This window comes from Manis pentadactyla, chromosome 15, assembly GCF_030020395.1.
Source record: "Manis pentadactyla isolate mManPen7 chromosome 15, mManPen7.hap1, whole genome shotgun sequence".
Classification (NCBI taxonomy): Eukaryota; Metazoa; Chordata; class Mammalia; order Pholidota; family Manidae; genus Manis; species Manis pentadactyla.
In genome coordinates this window covers 32,889,392-32,904,758 of record NC_080033.1, presented here as the reverse complement: position 1 = coordinate 32,904,758, position 15,367 = coordinate 32,889,392, and the positions used below count along the sequence as shown (strand labels likewise).

Genomic DNA, 15,367 nt, shown 5'->3' with positions numbered 1-15,367 from the left:
TATGGGCTGAGGAAGCAGTTAGGATGGGCAGAGAGGACATTTGTGTACAGACTAAACATGTTCCTCTCTCTGTGGGCTTTCCTTGGCTATTTCCTCACAGGTCAAAGTCATGCTTTGCTCCCAGTCTTATCATTGTGGTATAATTGCTACCTTGTGTCCCACACTTTGGATATGTGCTGCACCAGGAGGGGGAAGTTCAAGGACAAGGCCAGCCCTGTCTCTCCACCCTCACTCTAGAAGGGCCTAATAAAGCCAGTTTTCCTTTGGTCCCTGAGCCCTGGCTATTATCTAAATTGGGCTGGCTGTCTCAGACATGCTAAGCTATTTTTAAATTAAGTCAATATGTACCTGATGTGTGGACATATTGGATTAGGTCCCAATTTACTCTTTACTTCAAGTAAGAGTTAAAAAGGTGAGCATGGCTGGGAATTTATTAAAACACTCTTCCTGCCTCCAAATTTTCAATCCTGCCACTTCCTCCCCTAACCAAACACACTGAATCATCTCCTTTGGAGAAATAATAGGGGTTCCAGTTAGTTCTGCTTGAACCTTGTAAGAGTCTCTATCTTGTCAATGCATGTTGGCAGATGTGGCTTCCTGATACTGACAGTCCTTTCTCTTCTCTATAGACTCAGTGGTCTGTCCCCATTTCTAGGGGAAACAGATGCAGAGACCATGAATTTCATTGTGAACTGCACTTGGGATTTCGATACTGACACCTTTGAAGGGCTGTCGGAGGAGGCCAAGGACTTTGTTTCCCAGTTGCTGGTCAAGGAGAAGAGGTACTCATTATTGAACATCACTCATGAACCTTTCTGATGGTAACTGCTCACCTGGGTGCTGTGAAGAGCAGGCTGGTGCTGGGCTTCCTATGGGCTGATTCTGTCCAGGATTTCTTAGTCTGCTACTTCTTTGGAGCAAAAAAGGCAGCAGGGAAAGGGATGAAGGAAATCAATTAAAAAACAAACAACTAGGAGCATAAAACCTAGAGTTTTAGAAAGGACCATATTTAAAAATTAGTCCTATTACCAAGTATCATTATTAATAGGCTAATCTTGAAAAAAAGTTGAGATGTGCAAATGTTATTCCCCAGAACAAAGGCTGGGAAACCTCATTTCTTGATAGTGAAGGCCTACCTGGTTTTCAGAAGCTACATCAGTCATGGTGAAGCCATTGAGTTTCTGATACTCAGACACAGAGAAATAACTGCAAGGGATGCAGGGGTGAGTCTCAAGAGTCTGGGCTCCGAGACAGCTCATAGTTCCCTGGCCATTATAATTTTGTTGCTTTCTGATTGTGAAAAGTTGTAAGAGAAAAAATATTTCTAATTCAGATGAACAAGTTGACATTATTCTCTGGAAGGAGAGACTGAGGATCTTTCAAGGCTCATGCTCTTTTACTATCTTAAGAGTACTTCTAGGCACAGCTGGCCTTCCACTGCCCTGCCTCAGTTCCCCAGCTCTCTCTGGGAGGGGGTGGTTCATCACTGGGATATATTCCCTCTACTGAGGGCAGGGAACATTTTGCTGAACAACTTTCTTATACTTCTAAGGAGTGGAGTTTTAGACATGAGGAGTTCCCTTTTTAGTACATGGCATGAACCTGCCTAAATGATTCATCTGTTCCACTAGCTCAGGCTTTTTACCCCACTGAATTAATTTGTGGACATCCAGAAAAGGCAACACCAATCAAAAGTCTCAACTGCTGTTTTGTTTCACAGCTGCCGAATGAGTGCCACACAGTGCCTAAAACATGAGTGGTTGAGTAATTTGCCTGCCAAAGCTTCAAAATGTGAAGTTCGTCTCAAGTCCCAACTATTGCTGCAGAAATACTTGGCTCAGAGAAAATGGAAGGTATCTGTTTTTTCTTTAAATGAAGGCAGCATGTCTTCTTGATATGTCCTTTGAAGAAGAGTAGCTAAGTTTTTACTTACATTTTGATTCTAAATAGAAAGGTTATTTGGGAAGAAAAAAGTCTTTCATGTCAAAATTGTTAGCTTAATTAAAAAATGCCACAGACCAAAAACAATTGGCATAAAAGTGGCATTTAGCTTACACTTACTGGACATTTGAAGTAACAGAATGACATTTGAGTAAATGTTCTCAATGACAATAGTTGAAGTTCTCAGAACTGCTTGTAGCTTGTGACCTGATACCTCCACATTTCAGAAACAGGGGCTGGAAAATCCCTATTAAGCTTTAAAAGTTTCATAATTTTGTTTACAACAGAACTCTTTGGAAATATAGACATAAAAACTATCTTAGAAACAACTGTTTTCTAGGGAAGTGACTTTCCAACATTTTGATACTGACTCAGATCTTTGCTAAAAACACACACAAAAAATAGCTTTACTTAGAGAGCCAGAATACAAGTATATTTCCTCACTTACTATGTGCTCCAAACATGCTCCTGAAAGTCATGTGACTGTTCTATTATAATTTTGCTAGAATCTTGTTTTCACTAGAATCTTTTACATTATTAGTGTTAAACAAACCCAAGTGGGTAAACCTGCTAAGTCCTTTTATTGACTCTTCTTAAAGCAACCGATCTAAAAATATGTTTTTTGGTTTCTCTCTTCACCTCAAGAAACATTTCTACGTGGTAACTGCTGCCAACAGGTTAAGAAAATTTCCAACTTGTCCCTAATCCTCAACTCTGCTGCTCGCATGTGCCCAGAAATTACTGAGACTGGCGGGGCGGTGGAGGGGGGAGTGAAGACTCAAGATTTTTAATAATCTGGACTTTAACTAATTATGGTTCCGCTTATTTTATTTAAAAAGATTATGGCTGTTGCCTTCTTTATGGATGAAAAAGTGGCTGTAAGGAAAGTGACTAAGAACTTATTTTCTGCCTTATAAATCACTAAGTTGAAATGTTGTGTTTACTGTTCAAGGATATGTACTTTTGGTGATAAGTGTAGGCATGCTTTAGATAGGTAGGAAAGTTCTACTTTGCATATGCCAAATTTAAATTCTAAACTTACTCTGATTAAAGAACTCAGTGGACAGTTACACAGGGGCATGTTATTCAGTATCATCTCCTCTAGTATAAAGAATTCCTAGAATTCTGATTTGCTCATGGGTGAGATATTTTATTGGACTATCCCACTCTAATGTAAAGCAGCATGGATTTAGCACAGAGATCTTCAAACTTTTTAAACTTGTGCTCCCTTTTGATAATCAAAATGTGTATCCTCTAGAATTCTTTGAAGTTTAAAAATATACAACTGTCACAGCTAAATCGAGTAATGGTCATTTTGAATGTGCTTTTTAAATCTATATACATCTCCATCCTCTCCTAATTCTGTCCTGACTTTGGTAGGCTCCCTCCTCATCTCCCTTCCAAAGATACAGTTATGCAATATATGGGTAATAAGAATGGAATGATATTCAGCTTCCTGAAATACAAAATGATAAATCATGAGACAAAAAAAGAAAACTGCTCTCCTACTGCTTCATTAAGGATATACTACTTTCAGTGTTGTCACTTAACATAAAATAATTAAGGAGTACTTCATTATTCAAGTGTAAACAATCATTTTAATTCCCTTGCTTCTACCTGATTTTTGTACTATTCCCATGACTTTCTCAGGTCAGCAGCAGTTACTTTCAATTTTTAATTAGCCATGCAAGTTTCACAACCTTTCAGGAATTTTGTCCAAATAAACTTTTTTGGGGGCAGAGGACATGGGTGTGGGGAGGCAGGCAAGAAGGTGGAGAAGTTAATTCTGCCACTGCAGTTCTCTAGTTGTAATTTGCCTCTGGAAAGCTGACCCTTGTCAGGAACTAAGATTTTCAGTACTGGATGTGATGCTCCAAGCTGGCCAGTTAATGCTGAGCATCAAAATAAATGGCTGCTGGAAACCTCCCTTTTATCAGAGCAACAGTGATTTGGCAAATGCTTTATTTTTAAGCATCAGTTACCTCTGAAAAAGGCTTTTAGATGGCAGTCTCCAGATGGAGCTAGAGAGGTTATCTTATAGTCTCATCTAGTATGGTGATTCTCAACCTCTTTGGGATTTCAGATTCTTGGGGAATGCTATGAGTCTTCTCCCCAGAAAAATGTAGTTAGTTATCCTGATGTAGAGCAGCACTGTCTGACAAATATGAGCCATATACATAATTTTAAAATTTCTAATAACTCCTTTAAAAAAAAGCTGGTGAAATTTTGATATATTTAACATAAATCAAAAACATTTCAATATGTAATCAACCTGAAAATTATTGAGATATTTTATATTCTTTGTTTCTAAGTATCAAAAGTCTGGTGTATGTTTTATACTTAGCATACATTTCACTGTAGATGCTGGGTTTTTATCAGATGTACTTAATTTGTATCTAGATTTCATAAAATTTACTGTGGAAAAATATAGTCACATACTAAAGATGTCTGAAACATCTTAAATGTTTTCTAATAAGTATCCATTTTTACATTTAATTTAAATCGAACATTAGAAATTAAGTTCTGCAGTTGCATCAGCCACAGTTTGGGTAGTTAACAGTCACATGTAGTTAGCTGGCTTAGTGGAGAGGGCAGGTGTAAAACCCTTTATCAAATTTTATATATTTTCCTATATATGTTGTTATTCTCTACCTATAGTCTTCTGGAGGGCTTTGTTTAGGTCAGGCCCACTCAAGCTAGAGGTGATGTGGATTTCAGCCTCCCTTGTTTGAAATTCAAGGGAATTTTTATGAAGCTTTACATTTCTGGATATTTTCAGGTCTCTACTTTGCTGGTGTGTACTTAGCTCAAAATCAACTGTGCCAGTATCAACTATTTCTAATGGGATATTTCCATTTGAATGAACAGTCACTGAAAACAGCTAGGCAGAAAAACACCGAAAGGTAATCAGGACCCACTTTTTTCACCTTCTCAGATTGGTGAAGGTATGGAGAAAATGGAATTCTAATTTAGATGGACAGGCATCCAAATAAAAGTCAAGATCATGCTTCACTTAGCAGTTCTATTCCTAAAATTTACTCCTCAGCAATACTTGAACAAGTGGATAGAACATTATGTAAAATGATGCTTACTATAGCACTGTTGCTAATGGCCCAATGAAAACAACTTACATATGTCTATCAGAATGTGTTTAAATAAATTTTGCCATAGTCATATAGGTGAATATCTTGCAGTTTGTTAAAGACAGATCTAGATGCACTGACAGCCATCTTTTCATTACAAAAAAAAATTATAGAACATATATATGGCATTATCTTACCTGTAAAGACATATGTGCATTAAAATTTTCTAGGATATGCAAGAAACTTAGCAGGGTGTGGAAAGTGGATGAAGGGAAGGGGGAATTCCATTTTTCACTTTATAACTTATGAATTTTTTTTTTTTTACAATGAGTATGCATTGCTTTTGTAATTAAAATTAGCAACCCATTATTGAGTGTGGACCCGTGTTTTGACCCTGATTCTAGCAAAAAAAACCAAAAAAGTTTAGAGACATCCAGGGAAACATTTTAAGCTGCATATTTAACGATAGAATTTTTATTAATTTTGTTAAGTATAATAATGGCATTGTCCTTATAATGTAGGTTAAACAAGTGTGGCAAAATCTTGTTAACTGTTGGGTCTGGGTGATTGACACAGGATTTCATGATATTTTATCTTCTTTACTGATGTTTGTATTTGAAAATTTTCATGATAAAAGTTTTTAAAATCAGTTAAATAAACCATGAGGCACTGTTAAAGAACTCAGCTTCCAAAAAGTATTTACAACAGTATTGAGACAGACAGACTCACTAAGTAGTAAGCTTCCACCACTGGGGATGTGAATATGTTGAAAAATTGTAGAAAGAATTCCTGCTGTAGGACAAGATTCCTGTAAGGCAATTCCTTCAAACCCCTCAGCTAATATAAGAAATAACAAAATACCTACTATGTTCCGGATAATCAAAATAATTACCATCACTTGCTTTTAAGGCATAAGGAGGGAAAAAAGCCATAAACAGTATTTATATTTACTTACATGGAATCAACAGTGAAAAGGCAACCTAAAAAATGGTAGAAAATATTTGTAAATCATGTATCTGAGAAAAGGTTAATATCTGAAAAGGTTAATATCTAGACAACATAAAGAACTTCTACAACTCAACAAAAAGCAACCCGATTCAAAAATGGGCAAGACTTGAATAAGCATTCTTCCACACACAATATACAAATACCTGACAACACATGAAAAAGTGCTTAATCATTAAGCATTAGAAAATGAAAATCAAAACCATCAGCTACCACCTCACATCCATTAGGATGACTACTACTAAAAAAACAAAGTAGTCAGTTTCAGAAAAAAAGTGTTGGCAAGGATGTAGGGAAGTTGGGACGCTTGTACACTGGTGGGCATGTAAAATGGTACAGCTGCTGTGGAAAACAGTATGGAGGTTCCTAAGAAATTTTAAAATAGAATTCACACACAATCCAGCATTCTGGGTATATATCCAAAAGAATTGAAAGCAGGGTATTTGTACACCCATGTTCACAGCAGCATTATTTATAATAGCCAAAAAGTGGAGGCAGTGCAAGTATCTATCCACTGACAGACAGATAAACAAGATGTGGTTTATCTGTGTTATGGAATATTATTCGGCCTTAAAAAGGAACTTCCTGACACATGCTACATGAATGCACCTCAACGATATTATGCTACGTGAAATAAGCCAGTCACAGAAAGACCAATTCTGTACGATTCCACATTTATGATGTACCCAGAGTGGTTATTCAGAGATGGCAGCAGAATGGTGGTTGCCAGCGGCTGGGGGAGGGAAGAAGAATGGGGAATTGTTTAATGGGTAGAGTCAGCTATGTAAGATGAAGAGTTCTGGAGATTGGTTGCAGAAAAATGTACATATACTTAATACTACTGAACTATATACTTAAAAATGGTTAAGATGGTAAATTTTGTTATGTATGTTTTATAATAAAAAAAAGTGAATGTGCTTAATTTTACCAGGTGATAAGTAAATTGCTTTTGACCGAAGCCAGAAATCTAGATCTTGGCACCAAATAAAAACAAATTATATGCCTTCTTAAAATAAATGAGGAAAAGACTCACCTGTTTTACTCGTTTTTTTATTAAGGTATCATTGATATACACTCTTATAAAAGTTTTACACAAAAAACGTGTTTACTACATTTACCCGTATTATTGAGTCCCCCCCATACACCAATGCAGTCACTGTCCATCAGTGCAGTAAGATGCCACAGTCACTAGTCTTCTCTGTGCTACCCTGTCTTCCCCATGATCCCCCCACACGATGTGTACTAATCATAATACCCCTCAATCCCCTTCTCCCTCCCACCCCACCCACTCTCTCCCACCCCTCCCTTCTTTTTTTTACCACCCTCCACTTTGTCTCCAGGGATGCACAGTGTGGGAAGCTGCAGTGTGAGGGTGGGGAGCAGAACCTACTCCTGCCATACATGTTGCCAGTGGACTCCACCATCCACCTTGGCAGCCACGAGGTGACCTGCAGGGGAGCCTTCATGTTGTCTGGTGCCCAGCTGGACCTGCTTGACTTGGGCCTGGTAGAACCGGGCACCCAGTGTGGACCTGGAATGGTGAGCCCTGCTCACCTGACTGCTCCCTGCCCCAAGTCCTGAGGCCAAAGGTCACTCCACTTCACTGCCCAGTGCATGCATTGCCCATAGGTGTGCCAGGACAGGCGCTGCCAGAACACTACCTTCCTGGAGCTGGACCACTGCCTGATAACCTGCCATGGCCATGGGGTGAGTGGCCCAAAAGGCTGGGGGTGACCTTGGGGTTCCTAATCCCATGGGACTCTCCTCTCCTCTGCAGGTTTGCAATAGTAACCATAACTGCCATTGTGCTCCAGGCTGGGCTTCACCCTCCTGTGACAATCCACCCTTCTTGGAAGACTCACCCATTTTAGATCAAAGTAATCACAAGAGCTAGTTTAATGAATGCCTTCTAAGTGCCATGCTCAATACAAATATTACCTTTAATCCTCACAAGGTGGAAAGTATTTCCATTTTATAAATGAGGAAACTGAGGCTGTTTAAGATTTTGTAATTTCCTTAGGGTAAAAGTGGCAGAGTAGAAGTTAAATGCCAATGTGCATGGATTTAAAGATCATGTTCATTCCCCTCTGCCACAGGGTTTAACAGTCATGCCTGTGTTAGGATTATCTGTGGCATTTCTTTAGCCTTAGCCTGTTAAGTGTCTAGAATTAAAATAGGGGAAAAAAAGAGAAACCACCTAGCACTCCAGGTCCATGTAGCAGATACTCTGCCTTACAACAGATAAAGGCAACCACTATTATTGGTAACATTCTGAATAGATTTTTAAAATTTGGATAGCAATCACTTCATTGCATTCTTCATGGTAATATTTATTCTTACTTTTAGTTAAAAACATAGCTGGCATGATGCCTCAGAGCCCCCAGCAATGTTATATCTTCCATAAAGGCCCTTTCTCATAGTTTACAAAGAAAAAGTATTTAATAAGGTTACATTGTTCAGTATGTAACTATCAAAGAAAATAAACATTAGTCCATCCGATTTGGATTAAAGATGGTGGCGTAAGACGTGAGACAGAGACTTCAGCCTAAAACCACATATAATACGAAAATATAATTAATACAACTAATCCTGAAAGAGCAACAGGAAAGAAGGCTGCACCAGACTGCATACATGTGGAGGAAAGAGCAGACCTCATGGAACAGAGTAACATACCAAAGCTGTGACCTGGTGGGGCCCAAGCCATTCCCCTACCACAGCGCACCAGTGGGAGGAAGAGAAACAGAGTGGGGAGGAAGTGGAGATCTGGGACTGCTGAACACCTAGCCCTGGAGATCTGCTCTGGTAGCATGAACCTACATTGCATGGTGCTCTGGTGATTTAGTGCACTTGGAAAGCTAAGACAGGCGGAATACCTGGAGAGATGGAGATTCCAGCTGTTTTTGGAAAACAGGGATTCATATCCGGCTCATCTGGGAGGGCAGTCTGAGAGACTTCCTAAAAGCAAGAGGGCTGCTAAAGGGGCAAGGATTGCACAGAGCTTACTGCTTAGGACAAAGGTCAGGTAGACAAAACTGTCCGGGTGCAGGTTGGGAGCTTAAATGATTTTCAGGCGTTCCATCCCCATGGCTGGCTATGCAGCTCCAAGACCCCTCACCGTGATACGCAGCCTACTATGTCTTCCTCCCGGCTAGCCTGCACCTGACTCTGGCTCGCAAACCGGAAACCCCTGCCATGGTGACAGGCCAGCCAGAGGGAAGCCCCGCCTATGACAACTACAAACACAAAGCATAGAGGCTTACACCTGTGTGTTCAATCCACTGGTTCTGGCAGTGGAGACAGGGATAGCAACTTGGAAGCAGGAAACAGCTCCTTCCTCCCCCCAAGAACCAACATGGCCCCCTGCTAACCCCTGACATTGCTCCAGGGGCTGAGCAGCTCCCGAGAGTAGAGCTTCTGGGCACTAGAGGGCACCACAGACAAAGTATGAAATGTCAAAAGAACCCGATGCAAAGCAAAATTATGCATACACCTGAGAAAGATTCAAATGAAATTGACCTCATGTACCTTCCTGAAAGAGATTTCAAAATAAAAATCATTAACATGCTCATGGAGGTACAGAAAAGTATTCAAGAACTCAGGAACAAATTTAGGATGGAGATCCAATCATTAAAGAACACAATGGAGGGTATTAAAAGCAGATGAGATACGGTGGAGGAGACGATAAATGAAATGTAAATTAGGGAAGAAAAATACAAACAAGCTGAGGCACAGAGAGAAAAAAGGATCTCTAAGATGAAAGAATAGGGGAGATTCTCAAGATGGTGGCATGAGTAGTATGGCAGAATCTCCTCCCAAAACCATATATACTTTGAAAATACAGCGAATACAACTCTATTGGCCAGCCAGGCTACATCTACATCTGTGAGAACTCAACATCTCATGAAAAGGGTAAGATAAAAAGCAGAGACCTGGCGGGACTGGAGCACTCCCCCCACCCTAGCTCACCGGCGGGAGGAAAAGAATCAAGAGTAGGGAGGGGGTGGAAGCACAGGACTGCTGAATAACCAGAACTATAGGTGCCCTAACCCCCTGGGAGGGTTGCAGCACCAAAGCCCCTCATGGCAATAAGCAGCCTGCCATTCATTACCTGCAGCTGGCACTGCAAGCGAAGGGGCTGATCTGCCATTGCTGTGGAGCAACAACTGGGGAGCAGCCCTGCCCACAGCAACCACACAGGCTTCTCCCCGCACGCGGCTAACTGGGACAGATCCAGAGGCTGCCCCCTTCCCGCAGTCAACCAACACAGCGGAGACCAGTGCAGAGTTTGGAAGGCACAAAGGGGCTTTATTCTCACAGCGATCACATGCTGCTTGCCTGCAACCCACCAGTGCCCTAGGCCATCCTGAGGGCTGCCCCACCCATGGCAGCTCAGGGGGTTAGCCCAGAGGCTGCCTAATGCTCTTGGTGGACTGACACGGGCAGAGGAAGCCAGCGTGGAGCCTGAGAAGCATGTAGGAGCTCTGTCCGCACAGTGAATAGACACTGATTGCCTGCAAGCACCACCAGTGCACTAGGCTATCCCAAGGACCACCCGCCCAGATCAACCCAGAGGTTGCACTCTGTACACAGTCGACAGGCACAGGAAGAGGAAGACGGCACGGAGTCCAAAAAGTATGTAGGAGCTCTGTTCTCACAGAGAACAAGTGCTTATCATCTACAAACACCACCAGTGCCCTAAGCCATCCCGCGGGCCACCCTGTCCATGGTAGTTCAGGGGATCCACCCAGAGGCTGCTCCCTGTATGCAGGTTGCCTGGCACAGGCAGTGGAAACTGGCGTGGAGTCTGGAAAGCACGAAGTGGTGCCATTCTCACAGGAGAACACATGCTGCTTGCCTGCAAACCCTGGCAGTGCACTAGGTCATCCCAACAGCTGCCCCATCCACGGAAGCTCAGCAGATCAAACCAGAGGCTGCTTCATGGGTGCAGATGCCCAGAACAGGAAACAGAGATGGACAAGGTGACCAGCAAGCAGGAAGGGACTTTGTTCTCCAGCTGATACATGCGCCATTCACTGGCGATCACTTCCATTGCCATGAAAAGTCAGAATAACCCTGTTCAGTCCAAAATCCCTTAAACCCCAGAGAGAGGGCCTGGTGAGCTAGATATAACCAATCTTCCTGAAAAAGAATTCAAAATCAAAGTCATAAGCATGCTGATGAAGCTGCAAATATGCTAGAGCTAAGGGATAAATTCCGGAGGGAGATAACAGAAATGACAAATAATGGAAGGATTTAAGACCAGACTGGATTAGGCGGAAGAGACTGTTAATGGAATAGAAAACAGAAAAAAAGAATTCAGACATGCTGAGGCAGAGAGAGAAAAAAGGACCTCTAGGAATGAAAGAATATTAAGAGAACTGTGTGACCAATCCAAATGGAAAGATACTCATATTATAGGGGCATAGGGGTACCAGAAGAAAAGAGAGAAAAAGGGATAGAAAGTGTCTTTTAAGAAATAATTGCTGAAAACTTCCCAAAGTGGGGAAGGAAAGAGTCTCTATGACCATGGAAGCCCACAGAACTCCCAACACAAGGAACCCAAGGAGGACAACACCGAGACATATAATAATTAAAATGGCAAAGATCAAAGACAAGGACAGAGCATTAAAAGTAGCAAGAGAGAGAAAAAAGATCACCTAGAAAGGAAAACCAATTAGGTATCATTAGACTTCTCAGCAGAAACCCTACAGGCCTGAAGACAATGGCATGATGTATTCAATGCACTGAAACAGAAGGGTCTTGAATGAAGAATACTGTATCCAGCAAGATTATCATTTAAATTTGAAGGAAGGATTAAACAATTCCCAGATAAGCAAAGGTTGAGGGAATTTACCTCCCACAAACCATCTCTGCAGTGTATTTTAAAGGGCCTGCTCTACATGGAAGTGCTCCTAAGGCTAAACAAATGTCACCAGAGAAAATAAAATCACAGCAAAGAAAGCAGACCAACCGAATATTAACTAAATGTAAAATAAAATCAGCTAGCCACAAAATCAGTCAAGGGAAACAAAAAAAGAGTACAGAATAAAACACCTAACATTTAAAGAGTGGAGGAGGAAGAAAAAGAAGGGGTAGAAATAATCATCAGACTGTGTTTTATAATAGCATAATAAGTGAGTTAAGTTAGACGGTTAGATAGTAAAGAAACTACCCTTGAACCATTGGTAACCACGAATCCAAAGCCTGCAATAGCAATAAGTACATATCTATTGACACCCTAAATGTAAATGGACTGAATGCACCAATCAAAAGACACAGAGTAATAGAATGGATAAAAAAGTAAGACCCATCTAAATGCTGCCTACAAGAGATTCACCTCAAACCCAAAGACATACACAGACTAAAAGTCAAGGGATGGAAAAAGATATTTCATACAAACAGGGAGCAAAAAGCAGGTGTTGCAGTACTTTTATCAGACAAAATAGACTTCAAAACAAAGAAAGTAACAAGAGATAAAGAAGGATATTACATAGTGATAAAGGGGTCAGTCCAACAAAAGGATATAACCATTATAAATATCTATGCACCCAACACAGGAGCACCTACATATGTGACACAATATGAACAGAACTAAAAGAGGAAATAGAATGCAATGAATTCATTTTAGGAAACTTCAACACATTACTAACTCCAAAGGAAAGACCAACCAGATAGAAAATAAGTAAGGACACAGAGACACTGAACACCCTAGAACACATGGATCTAACAGACATCTACAGAACTCTCCATGCAAAAGCAGCAGGATACATATTCTTCTCAAGTGCACATGGAACATTTTCCAGAATAGAGCACAAAGTAGGTCACAAAAAGAGCCTCAGTAAATTCAAAAAGATTGAAATTGTACCAACCCATTTCTCAGATCACAAAGGTATAATACTAGAAATGAACTGTACAAAGAAAAAAAAAGGCTCACAAACACATGGAGGCTTAACATCATGCTCCTAATCAATAGATCAATGAACAAATTAAAAGAGAGATCAAGCAATATATGGAGACAAATGAAAACAACATCACAATGCCCCAACTTCTGTGGGAGGCCATGAAGGCAGTTCTAAGAGGAAAGTATATAGCAATCCAGGCCTATTTAAAGAAGGAAGAACAATCCCAAAAGAATAGTCTAAATTCACAATTATTGAAATTGGGAAAAGAAGAACAAATGAAGCCTTAAGTGAACAGGAGGATGGACATAATAAAGATCAGGTAAGAAATAACTGAATTGGAGATGAATAAAACAATAGAAAAAATTAATGAAACCAAGAGCTGGTTGTTTGAGAAAATAAAATAGATAAAACGACTACCCAGACTTATTAAGAAAAAAAGGAAATCTACACACATAAACAGAATCAGAAATGAGAAAGGAAAAATCATGATGGACCTCACAGAAATACAAAGAATTATTAGAGAATACCATGAAAATCTATATGCTAACAAACTGGATAACATAGAATAAATGGACAAGTTTCTAGAAAAATACAACCTTCCAACACTGACCAAGGAAGAAACACAAAATCTTAACAGACCAATTACCACCAATGAAATTAAATTAGTAACCAAAAAACTAACCAAGAACAAAACCCCCGAACCATGATTTACCACTGATTTTTATCAGACATTTAGAGAAGACATAATACACATTCTCCTTAAAAGTTTTCCAAAAAAAAGAAGAGGAGGGAATACTTACAACTCATTCTATGAAGCCAGCATCACTCTAATACCAAAACCAGGCAGAGACACCACACAAAAAAACTACAGAACAATATCCTTGAAGAACATAGATGCAAAAATACTCAAAAGAAATATTAGCAAACTGAATTCAAAAATACATCGAGAGGATCACATACCATAATCAAGTGGGTATCATCCCAGGGAGGTAAGAATGGTACAACACTCAAAATTCCATCAACATTATAAACCACATCAACAAAAAGGACAAAAACCACATGATCATTTCTATAGATGCTGAAAAAGCACTCAAAAAAATTCAACATCCATTCATGATAAAAACTCTCGACAAAATTGGCATAGAGGGCAAGTACCTCAACACAGTAAAGGCCATATATGAAAAACCCACAGCCAACATCATACTTAACAGTGAGAAGCTGAAAGATTTTCCTCTAAGATCAGGATCAAGACAAGGACGACCCCTCTCCCAGCTTTTATTCAACGTAATACTGGAGATTCTCGGCATGGCAATCAGACAACAGAAAGAAATAAAAGGCTTCCAGATAGGTAAGGAAGAAGTAAAAAACTGTCCCTGTTTGCAGATGACATGATATTGTACATAAAAAACCCTAAAGACTCCACTCCAAAACTACTAGATCTAATATCTGAATTCAGCAACATTGCAGGATACAAAATCAATACACATAAATCTGTTGCATTACTATACACTAATAATGTACCAGCAGAAAGAGAAATCAGGAAAAAAATTCCATTCACAACTGCACCAAAAGAATAAAATACCGAGGAATAAACCTAACCAAGGAAGTGAAAGATCTATACTCTGAAAACTGCAAGACACTCTTAAGAGAAATTTAAGAGAACACTAACAAATGGAAACTCCTCCCATTCTCTTGGCTAGGAATAATTAATATTGTCAAAATGGCCATCCTGCCTAAAGCAATCTACAGATTCAATGCAATCCCTATCAAAATACCCACAGCATTCTACAATGAAGTGGAACAAATAGTTTTAAAATTCATATGGAACCACAAAAGACCTGGAAGAGCCAAAGCAATCCTGAGAAGGAAGAATAAAGCTGGGGAGATTTCGCTTCCCAACTTCAAGCTCTACTACAAAGCCACAGTAATCAAGACAATTTGGTACTGGCACAAGAACAGACCCATAGACCAGTGGAACAGAATAGAGAGTCCAGATATTAACCCAAGCATATATGGTCAATTAAAATACAATAAAGGAGCCAAAGATGTGCAAACTGGAAACGACAGTCTCTTCAACAGCTGGTGTTGGCAAAACTGGACAGCTACATGTAAGAGAATTAAACTGGATTACTGTCTAACCCCATACACAAAAGTAAACTCTAAATGGATTAAAGACCTGAATGTAAGTCATTAAACCATAAAACTCTTAGAAGAAAATATAGGCAAAACTCTCTTGAATATAAACATGAGCAATGTCTTCATGAACGTATCTCCACGGACAAGGGAAACAGAAACAAAAATGAGTAAGTGGGACTATATCAAACTAAAAACTTTCTGTACAGCAAAGGACACCATCAGCAGAACTAAAAGGGATCTTACAGTATGAAAGAATATACTCATAAATGATATGTCCGATAAGGCGTTGACTTCCAAAAT

The 15,367-nt window shown here is 39.8% G+C and overlaps 1 protein-coding gene across 3 annotated transcripts in view; it reads left to right on the top strand.

The window, feature by feature from the left end:
• The window catches only part of MYLK3 (myosin light chain kinase 3), a 51,514-nt gene extending 48,274 nt beyond the window's left edge, over positions 1 to 3,240 (top strand). For all 3 annotated transcript variants that reach the window (XM_036911008.2, XM_036911003.2, XM_036910995.2), the window contains exons 11-13: positions 630 to 782; positions 1,721 to 1,853; positions 2,587 to 3,240. In XM_036911008.2, the coding sequence (XP_036766903.2) occupies positions 630 to 782; positions 1,721 to 1,853; positions 2,587 to 2,646 (346 nt within the window). In that variant the 3' untranslated portion in view covers positions 2,647 to 3,240. The remainder of the gene's footprint in view (positions 1 to 629; positions 783 to 1,720; positions 1,854 to 2,586) is intronic.
• Positions 3,241 to 15,367: the final 12,127 nt, after the last annotated feature.